The 11220-nt window shown below is 39.5% G+C and overlaps 1 protein-coding gene across 1 annotated transcript; it reads right to left on the reverse strand.

Moving 5' to 3' along the window:
* Window positions 1-5183: 5183 nt before the first annotated feature.
* Window positions 5184-11181, reverse strand: LOC134823974 (isobutyryl-CoA dehydrogenase, mitochondrial-like). Its single transcript, XM_063835573.1, has 12 exons — window positions 11096-11181; window positions 10488-10588; window positions 9197-9275; window positions 8744-8834; window positions 8232-8389; window positions 7972-8073; window positions 7581-7645; window positions 7220-7370; window positions 6876-7024; window positions 6676-6762; window positions 6257-6370; window positions 5184-5817 (listed from the first exon to the last, which is right to left on the reverse strand). Exons 1-12 carry the CDS (start codon window positions 11175-11177, stop codon window positions 5773-5775), a joined length of 1224 nt encoding a protein of 407 aa, XP_063691643.1. The 5' UTR covers window positions 11178-11181; the 3' UTR covers window positions 5184-5772.
* Window positions 11182-11220: the final 39 nt, after the last annotated feature.

An 11220-nucleotide genomic window follows, 5' to 3' on the forward strand; every position in this document is an offset into this window, starting at 1 on the left:
GTTTATTACGCGTAAAGCGCGAGATGTTTTTTAAGGAATATAACAAAGCGACGCACGCGCGTTTTGTTGCGGCGTGTGATCTTGAATCAATTAAGATCATAGGCCTGGATTCAAGACTGGAAACCAGATGATATTTTTGACCCCTTTCAAAAATATCATCTGGTTTCCAGTCTTGTTTTCAGCAGTGGCGTAACGTTGCCTGTTGGCGCCCCCCTGCCGAAAAGGCGCCCCCCTGTTGGCGCCCCCTCTCCTTTTGGTGCCCCTCCCTAAAATTGAAAAAATTAGGCGATTTAAGAGGATACGCCGGTAAAATCTCTAAAAAAGTGTGTATCTAGAGCAAAACGCGCAGTTTTGCTAGTACTTTAGTTAAGTTTTCGAAATTGACCCACATTCAAACGACGATTTGGCGCCCCCCTAAGACGGCGCCCCCCTGCACAGCAGGGTCAGCAGGGCCCTTCGTTACGCCACTGGTTTTCAGTAAATTAAGACAACTCGACCAACAACAACAGGCAACACGTGTTTATTGTACTGTATAGAGTAATTGATATCATTTCATGCATGTTTTAGTTGTTTTGTAGTTGATAAAATTCGACCGAGAAAAATCGTCAGATTAAACAAGTTTTCATTTCTCACGGGGCAGAATTAATATCATGATTGAAGTTAGATTTCCTCTTAATTGAACATACAAATGTCAAATGTACTTCCCACAAGTTACCCGCGTTTTTGTCGAATTAATGTTAATGTCTTTCATGTTAATGGATTTTATTTGCTTTCGGGGCCGGGATACATTATTATTCGTTTTAAGCTCAATCGTTGCTAAAATTTGCTAACATCTTGTTACATTTGTTTATGTCAATTTGTCCTTGATAAATGAATATATCTTCACTTCTCTTAAACTAATAATAAAGATACGTTAACAAACCCAAACTTAATTCGCTCCTACTAAATCGCTCGCCCAAATTTGAAGAAAATTCTTGTGAAAAGGACCTTTTTGCATGAAAGTTATCTTGATCGGTGTATTTTTGGACGCTGATTCCGAATCACCCTCCATGACGTAGGGTTAAAATGCTTCCCTGGAGAGTTATGGGCAAAAATCCGTTTTGGTCACGTGACAGGCTAGTAAAACGTGAATTCGATTATTTTTGTATCACGTTGCGACCCCCACGGTCGTTTCACTATTTATCGTCCTGACGATACAGGGGGAGCCGCGCACTTCGTGCGCGGCGGGTCATACAACGTATGACAAGATTATTTAGGGCTCGGGTTAGGGTTAGGGTTGTGGTTAAGAATATCTATAGCTTCGGGATTATGTTTAGGGTTAGGGTTGGGATTAGGGTTTATGTAAAACCGTTTTGTACGGCTGCAAAACCAAAAAAAACCAAAGTCACGTGAAATTTTTGGGCGAGCGATTTAGTAAAAGCCAACTTAATTGCATGCATTATGAAAAAAGTGCCACGCCCTATTTATTAGGGTGTTAAATGATAATGCTTGTAAAAATTTCTGATCTGTCAAACGAATTTAGCTTTCATTTTAGACTTCACGTCTCCCGAAATAAAACTGCGAACAAAGTGAAACAAGGAACTAAGTAAACTGTAAAACCAAATTTTCGTCACGCATTGGACTTTATCAAGGTTACACTGAAAAGGGGAGGTTTGATCTCTGAACCAGAGAGTGTGGTAATAGGGTTAGGAAAGTAAACATACATGCGACAAAGATCAGGGTTATCATTAGGAAGAAAATTTCAGCAAAATTTATAGAAAAGGGGTGTACACATCCATGCGAGAAAAATCGGGTTGCCAATAAGAAAAAATCACAACAGAGAAAGTTTACAACCCTCAGATCAGCGTAGTAAAAGTGTACTAGAAATTAGTCTGTAAAACCGTTTCCACGCATGTTATTGATTTTCGGTTTAGTGTGTTCTATTGCTAAGCCTTCTCTTATAAAGGTATCTAAGGTATCCTTACATTGTTCTGATATGCTAAATTCGTAGTTTTCGAAGAATTTTGCTAAGTCTCTTTTTCCCGATATGGGAGTGTAGTGTGGGTCGTCTGCTCTGCGGTGTTCAGCAGCGTGGTATCCTAGTGTGGTCCTGCTGTTGTTGAGTCGGAAGCTAGACTCGTGTTCGTAGATTCGACCTCTAATAGGTCGTCTTGAAGCTCCTATGTACAGATCTCCGCATTTCTTACATTTTGCTTTGTACACGTAGTGTCGGGTGGTACAGTTGAGATCTGCCTTGCAGAGTTCGCACTCACATATCTCGTCTTTAGATGGTGTGCTGATGATGCTCCTGACAGCTTTCCCCGCCTGTGTCACTACTCTGGCGTTTATTCCCAGTTGCTTGATCGATGAGTTGACTCTCCTGGTAAAGCTCTCGTTAATGTACGGTATCTTCAGGATAAGGTCGGGTTCTGGCCGGGTTCTCGTGGGGTCGAGCTTGTTAGTACTTCTAGTCTCTCTAGAGCTTGTAACATGTGTTTTGTCACGACTTCTTTGGGATATCCGGAGTTTACGATCAGGTGAGTTTTCAGTTTTTCGAGGTATGCCCAGCTGTCATCCTTGTATTTGCAGTTGAGAACTATCCGCCTAGTCTCCGACCTGATGATGTTTGTTTTGGTGACTAGACTACAGTGTGAGTCGTAATGCAAATATCTTCCAGAAGCCGTAGGTTTTTGGTAGTGAGTGAAGGATATTTCATTGTTCTCTTTTAGCTCAATGGTGAGATCAAGGAAAATGAGCTTTCTATCTTCTTGAAGTTCGCTGGTGAAGTTTACATAGGCCCAAACAGAGTTCAGATTGGCTTTGAATTCCTCGAAGTCTTCGGCGCTTGACTTCCAGAGTAACCAGGCGTCGTCAACGTACGTGGAAAGGCACTCCGGCTTGTGGGTACTCTTTTCTGCTGCTATATTGTAGGTGTAGTCGACGATGATTTCTGCGTATGCGCCTGAACTATGGGACACAGTGCCGATACCCTGTTTTTGTAGGTAGCATTTGTCGCCTGCTTTGATGTAAGTGTGGTGTAGGACAAATTCGAGCATGGAGACAATATGTGAGGGCGAAAATCCGTACAGGTTAATATTTTCTTTGTAATCTTCAATGTACGATAGTATGACTTGTAAAGCTCTCTCGTCAGTGGGTAGAGTAGGGTACATGTTCTCCACATCAAGGGATGCTTGGAAACTGACACTACTGGTTACGGTGATGTTGTCAGGATAATATATAAGTGTTGCGGAGCTTAGTGAGAAAATCTTTTGTACTTTTGACTCGGTTTGGGAGGAGCTGATTAATTTGTATCAGTACTTTGCTCACTACCATGTCGAGTTTTTCTATAGCACTGTTGTTGATAGGTTGTACTACTCAAACTTTGGTGTTGGGAAAGCTGGGCTTGTGATCCTTAGCCATTGGGTAGAGTTCTGGGGCCGACGAGTAGTTGCTTAGAACGTGTTTGATCTATTTGATCTGTCAAAGAAATTCTATAGGTCGAACATAAGTGTATAAATATATTCATGACAAGAAGCTCAATTGATGTTCTGAACTGATAGCAAATGGTAAAATAGCTGTAGGTTTATAACCTACCGTACCAGGACGCGCGCCGAGTTGGACTCGTCGACGGTCGAATATATTTGGAACAAATATTTTACGAGTATCACCCGTAAATAAAATAGGTACCAAGAAGATTTAATGGTCCCATTTTCAGTAAAACATTTTATTTGTTTTGTAGAATGGCCTATTCTTGTGTCATACTTGACTTAGAAAACGCTGTCTTCTTTCGTTCCTGTGATTGTCTACTAGATATATATGATATTTGTAGCGCGATGCGTTACTGTGCCGCGCCGCGCACTCAATGAGGCTTCTCACAGATCGGCGAGATGCGCTACTGTGCCGCGCCGAGCTGAGATGAATTGACATCGTCAATTAAATATGATATATTTGATCATTACTGATAAATAGAGTTGTGATATTTATAGACTTATCAAGCCTTTTTTATGATCCAAAATGGCAATATCTAGTATCTGAAAACCATAAATATTGACTTATCAAGTTGTGCATCTTGCCGATCTAGCGAAGGTGGTTGCGAGAAGAAATGTTTAATAAATGCACGGCGTAGGAATGTACAAGCAAAAACAAAAAAGGATACCGTATTGTACCAATTGTTTGTAACTTACCAGCAGTCAAAGCACGCGCACCGTGAGTTTAAGGAACAAATATTTTACTAGTCACTAGTATCTGCACCCGTTATAACATATAATGGTTAAGTTCTTGCTCTAGTCAGAAGTACGCGTAGACTCGTCACTCATGGCTAGTTGAAGTCTTATATTGAGTAAGCTAACCATATATGAGTAAGCTAACCATGAATTGTTGTTGAAATTGGATCAAGGGAAGGTTACTCAATGAGCATTTGTTTCAAGAATTTTGTACTGGCCAAGATTAGCGCTAAAAAACCACCCTACAGTCGGCACGCGCGGCTTACTGTCGATGGCGCACTACCTCATATACGATATAGGGCAGGGCGATTCCTGATGAGTTACACACGTACTATATTACTCTTGCCTCACGTTGTAGGCCCGCCGCGCGGATGTAACGTGACTTTCACTCCAATAAGTGAAACACGAAATGATTGATACATGTTTCGTATCCAAATATCGCGCGCGAAAAGTGGCTTGCAACGTATGTCAACAGTCAACGAAATGACAATGGTATGGGGTCACGACGTGATACAAAATCAATCTACACTCGATCATCGAGATTTTTCTAAAAGGGCCCCAGACAGCTGAAACCAACCTGCATCGATGTATTTTTGAACACTGATTCCGAATCACCCCGGCCCACATGATATAGAGTTAAACATCAAAATGCTCCCCTGGTGAGATATTTGCTCTAACCAAACCGGCTTTGCGCTTGCAGTAACAAACACGTCACGTATCACGTATACTGACGCGATATATTAATAGCCCGCATGGCCAATGCCATTGGCAATGGTTAGGTGAAGCGAGATATCGGCTGAAATTAGTTATTTATCGTGTCTGTCAAGGGTGGAACTGTGAATTATGAATATGTGATTGCCAGTATAGTCACGGTGTCCGTGTATCAAACTAAGCTAATAATATGAGAAAAATCAGCTTGAAATTTCCTCAGAGTTCAGTGCCCTATAAAAGATGTGGTCCAGAATTACACCCAAAACGTCTAATCAAAATAAAACATTTTTATTATTAATTGTAGAAACAAAATCTAAATAAATATAAGATAAAGTTACGTAAAAACTGACAGAAAGCTTAATAATTTAGATAAGCGTAAAAACCCTTCATATTTTCAGTATATTGAGCATAGATGATTGTCAATGTAATTTTATTGACCAAACAAAGAAAATCATATTGTAAAAATTTTCTCAGCAGGTGTTGGATAGGAGGAACCAGTTTCGCATTCATTTTGATTAAACAGATGACCAACTTAACACGCATCTATATAAATGTGCGTATTAAACAACAATGTTATTATAGCAATAATCAACATAAACCGAAACGTATTAACAAAGCATATCAATATTTACATTTTATAATTTTCTCTACTAACCTATCTGATGAATCGAAAGCATGATCAAACTTACAACTAGAGTTAACGAAAATAGAAAATCACCTAAGTTTTTTATTGAAAAATTTGTGATTTTCGGGAGCAAAAGAAGAGTTCAGAGCTATTCTTATTTTTCCTATTAATTGACGAGCAGAGGACAGGTCACACAATGGTCACATGGGTCACAGGTAAATGAGGATCTGATCATTAGAGATGTTTGAGGAGGTCTCTAGCTACCAGCATGTGCATAACCTGGAATAGTTTTAATAGTTCTGGGATAGTATCGGGTAGTTAATTAAAGGTATCATGGTAAACAATAACATATAATTAAGGCAAATCATGTAATGTAACGATTTATTATAAATCGTTACACTTACATGATTTGCCTTAATTATATAAAGTGGATTTATAGAATTACATTTAAACGATTCCAGACTTCGTTGGATCTGGAGTCTCCAATACAATTGCAATTTCTTAAATTTGTTTGCTGAATCTGTCGATGTAGCTCGACTTATCTCCCAGAAAAAAAGGTTCATAACTCGGAAGTCTAACCTTGATCCAAACTTTATAATAAAGTTTTGATCAATGTTAGACTTCCAGGTTAAGTAGTTGGTAGCATCGTGAATAAACTGAGTTAATTCACGATGCTACCAACTATACTATACTACTTAAATATTACAATTTCTCTTACCTCGCTTGTTCCTTCCAATATTCTGTGTACGCGAGAGTCCCTCCAGAACTGCTGAACCGGATAGGACTTCAGGTAACCGTAACCACCGTGCAGCTGTAAAGCGTCATCACACACCTGCAGGTATTAGGAATGTAATTCAGGTAATGTAGGTAATGTAGGTAATGTAGGTAATGTAGGTAATGTAGGTAATGAATGCAATGAAGGTAAGAGAGAAAGTTCCGAAATATAAGAGGTATAGGGAATATTAATATTATATAGGGAATGTAGGGAAAGTAGGGATGTAGAGATGATAACGTTATTACGAGGTTTAGGGTATCACATGATTAGTAATAATACAAGTAGGATTTGGGAATGTCGAGGAAACTAAAACTCAACGTTTGTCCACTTTGACGTAGACGGTGTTTGAGAATGTAAATAACCTTGAAAAGTCGCTCTGTAGCGTACAGCTTACACATAGCGCACAAGGCTACTGCGTTGGGTTCCTTCGAGTCCAGAGATTTAGCTGCCTGGGATAGAGTCGAATAAAAACAAACAATCGATGAACTAAAAGGGTTATTTGAGAAAGCTATGACGATGTAATAATCGCTATTTAGCAAAAGTTGAGTGTAGTTCCCCGCACCTGTCTAACAATGAGCCGCGCGGTGGTGAGCTCGGTGGCCATCTCCGCCAGTTTAAACTGAACGTGTTGGTTAGCGTTGAGAGGCTGGTTGAAAGCTTTGCGGTCGTTAGTGTAGTGTAAAACATCTTCTAAACACTGCTGTGCTGCACCTGTAATATGCAGTTAGAGCGAGAGACTCCAGCTAAACACTGCTGTGCTGCACCTGTAATATGCAGTTAGAGCGAGAGACTCCAGCTGAAAGTTACGAAACCTTAAAATCTTTCAATCTTAAAATTTCTCATATTTTAAAATAATAAAACAAACATTGACCCGAAAAAGCTTAAACTATACGGGCACCAACTTACCTAGACTGCAGGAAGCAATGTTGATGCGGCCCCCGTTTAAACCATGCATAGCAAGGTTGAAGCCCTGTCCCTCCGCTCCCAGTAAGTTTTCACACGGTACCTCTACATCGTCAAAGTTTACAACACAAGTTGGCTGATTGTTCCACCCTATCTGGGGAATATCTTTATTTGATCTATAATTATTATAAATTATTAAAAATAATTAATCATTATATTAGGGGTCGTTCAAATATTATGTAATCAATTTTTTGATCGTAACCAGCGTAACCAGTTTTAGACATAGCTATTGTGTCAAAATTACACTAGCGTAATCATTTGGAAAGATATTTTACTAATGCATTATGATTTTCTGTTGTAGTACCTTCTTTTCTTTCTGTCCGTATGATATCCCAGGAGTGGCCGTGTCAATTATAAGAGCTGACACCCCTGAAGAGACATGTTCATTGTTCAGGAATTAGCACACATTCCAGCAGGTAAACATAGATTAGCACTCTGACCAATTAAGTTATTAATATTGGAAAAGAATTAAATTTTGAAATACATTTTCGGATTTCATATGATGAGCGCCAACTTTTCTTAATAGTTTTTATTTCAAGAGTATTTGCTTTTTGAGCAGATGTCCTGATCACGAGATATCATACTGGTAAACTGCTCCGCTCTAGATCAGGTTGCGCGGCTCCGATCAACTAACATGTGAAATCTGGAGCCGCGCAATCGTATCTGCACTAAAAAGTGGTCGAGTTCTGTCTTACCTTTAGGGCCTTTCCCTCCCGTCCTCAGCATGACAACAAGCAAATCTGTAACTCCAGCACCCGATATAAACGCTTTTGATCCGTTCACTATGTATTTGGATCCTGTAGAATGTAGATATCAATATCAGTCAATTGTAGCATTACCATCGCTACCAGCTTTGCAACTTTCAGACGTTGCTCACTTTAATACTTAGAATTTGCGAAGCGTGCAATTAAACTCGAAAAAAAAGAAGAAATTAAATTTCCAAGAGGAAATAAACCGTCAGTAGTAGCTCGAGTAACCAGAGCAGCAGCATCACTCCCGGAACCCGGTTCAGTGAGACAGTAAGACGCTAACTTCTCCATTGTACTCAACTCAGAACAGTATTTCGCTCTCTGATCCTCCGTTCCGAATGTGTCTATCATAGCGTTCACCATACTGCGCAATTTTAGTTTTAGTTGCGCTTGATTAATAATGAATTTGGTTTGCGAAATAAAGTTTATTAGTAGTAATAACGTGAATAACGTAAATAAATTTAAGAAAAGGACTTGATTTGATTATTAAAAGGTTGATCAACATATCGATATGAAATACTGCCATGAGTAGAAATAGAAAATCTTATGTACAATGTACAATGTACATGGTTACTTTAATGAACCATAACGTTTGTATAATTAGCTCATAGCTTAGCAGCGAAGTAGAAGTTTTAGCGCATGACCCCGAATAACTAAAGCCTTTAAATATATTAGCCTATATTGATTGTATAAATATAATATCTACTTTAAGTCCTACTTGTGAATAGTGATGTAAGAAGCAGTGGTCACACACCCCTGACTAAGGGCCTCAAATATTACACTCCCGTCGTGTCTTGGTAACGATAATCCTGGAAGGATTGAAATACTTTAAAAGTTTAAAAAAGGGGAAGGATTCTACCCATTACTCCTGAAAAAAGTGATCGAACAGAAACAATTAATCAGGTAATTATAGCCTACAGTTACTACTACAGTTACTACCACAGTTACTACCACAGTTACTACTACAGTTACTACTACAGTTAGCAGTATATATAGCCTACAGTATTAATCATCTACCCAGGTTATATTATTATTATAATTCAGCCGCAGAAAAACTGGCCTCTATATTTTGAGATTTTAGTGTAATCTTCAATTAAAATTCCAAGCTTTGCTACTCCTCTCCAGTGTCTTAGTAAGACTCTTAGTAAGACTCTTAGTAATTGACTCTTACCTCCATAGTCGGGAGAAACAAACAGTCCACCAAATCCTAACTCAGCGCTCTTCTTGATAGTTTCTATCGGGAACTCTTCCTGAATAGTGTACAGTTTTTGGTTCAGTTCTTAATCGGTTTCTGAGATGCTTGATTTTCTAATTACTGTTAAACATCGCCCAGTCAGCGTTCATTGAGGCGACAGGAAAAATTAAGAAATCAGATTCAGTCCTAGGTTTATTCATCATTATATTAGTCTACTGATACATCGAAAGGACACTTGCTTTTAAATGTAGAATTCTCCAGCTGAGAGGATTAGAGTTAAGATATAACGGGTCCTAGGGCACAAGAAAGGGTTTCCTGGAATCTGGATACTAAAGAATGGGCTGTTACGTGTCACGTGGGCTCCAGAAAAAACGGGACAAAGTTGCACCTTTGAGCTAACCAAGCTGTGCAACACATCCATTAGAGGTTAATAGTTAAAGTGCACACTGCACACTGCACAGCTTTTAATTAATATTTATAATTGATAATAAATATTGTAGGTGAGTTCTCAGTAAGATCAGGATATCCAACACAACTCTACAAAAATCTCCAGTAACCTTACAAGGATGATCCCTAGTTGGGCTAGGAAACAAAGAATTCAAGTAAAAAAGAGGAGTAATTTGCCACTCATCGTCAATACCAGGAGGCTCCTATCACAGGACGCAAGTGAGAAGGAAAACCTACCCTGCTTCCCACGTAACAGAGCCTGGTGTTCAGGGCCAACTGGTCCTGCAAACACCCAAACTGTAAGTCACGTGGGCGTCAGATGTAAGTCACGTGGGCGTCACGTGGACTCATGTGATCCAGGGTGAGCTGTTCTATTGGAGGGAGGATGAGAAGTGATGGTGTGGAGACACGTGTCAGCTGTATTCGTGGTCTGTAACTGTTGGACCAGCGCGTGGCAGGCCTGTTTTGGTGGGTGTGTTGGGTTTCTTCTGACAGAGAATGACGTTTGACAGGAATACCAAGTATCCGCCGTGGATTATCCCAGAAAATAGATATCGAGGGAGGAAAGGGAAATATACACTATGTCGTCTCTTGAGATTCTGAGAATGTCCTGTCTGGAACAGATTCAGCACAGGGAAACAGATGCGAGATCCTTTTTAAAAAAGAAAACGGGAGGCCCCAGTGGAGCTAGGGTAGGGATATGGTTGGGGTTAAGATCAAGGTAAGGGTCCTAGGGTACAAGGTACTGGGGGCATGAACCCACTTGCTAATAAACTGACAGTTAATTAACTAATTATCTAATCACGTGACATCTACTAACCGAAAGGTCCCAAATCTGCATGTAAGGAGCTAGTTCTGTCTTGGCAAAGTTCAGGGCGGCATCTCTGTATTCGATCTGGTCGGTTGTCAAGCCAATGTTCGCTGAAATTAGGATTTGAGTTAGAAAAGTTTCAGTCAAAAATGTTTTCATCAGTGCTGGTTAGAGACAGGAAATAATTTACATGTGCAATTTTTGATTGATTACAGAAATCGACGATATCAGTGATGACGGTAACCGTTATAATCTATGATTTATTGAGATGCTTTGGCAATGTAAATTTGGGTAAAGTTTTCAAAAGATACGATGAAAAATTTGAAACATCACGAAATATTATACGTGAAATAATACTAAAATTAAGAGATTATGTTGTTGTATTATTATTAAATCTTTGGAAAGCCTATCATAAGTCAACAGATATCAGTACGTCCATCATAGGCTGACCATAAAAATTCTGACAAAACTGTCATCTCCATATCACACTTGTTAGTCTAGCATTTGGAGTCGGCCCTCAAATAATTACAAGAAAACGAGTATCTGCGCTATATACCTCTATATAATCATAAAACTGCAGAGAAATAAACGGCGAGTCACGTGATTGAAACACTCACGGTCTATACAGGACGAGCTGATCCCACGTGCTTTAGCGAGCTGCTGAAGAGTGGGTCTGATGCACCTCCGCACACAGAACATTCTTTCAGCTAGAGAGTTAATAAAATTAGAAGGTTATTAACTT

Source organism: Bolinopsis microptera, chromosome 12 (genome assembly GCF_026151205.1).
Source record: "Bolinopsis microptera isolate Bmic1 chromosome 12, MBARI_Bmic_1.0, whole genome shotgun sequence".
Lineage (NCBI taxonomy): Eukaryota > Metazoa > Ctenophora > Tentaculata > Lobata > Bolinopsidae > Bolinopsis > Bolinopsis microptera.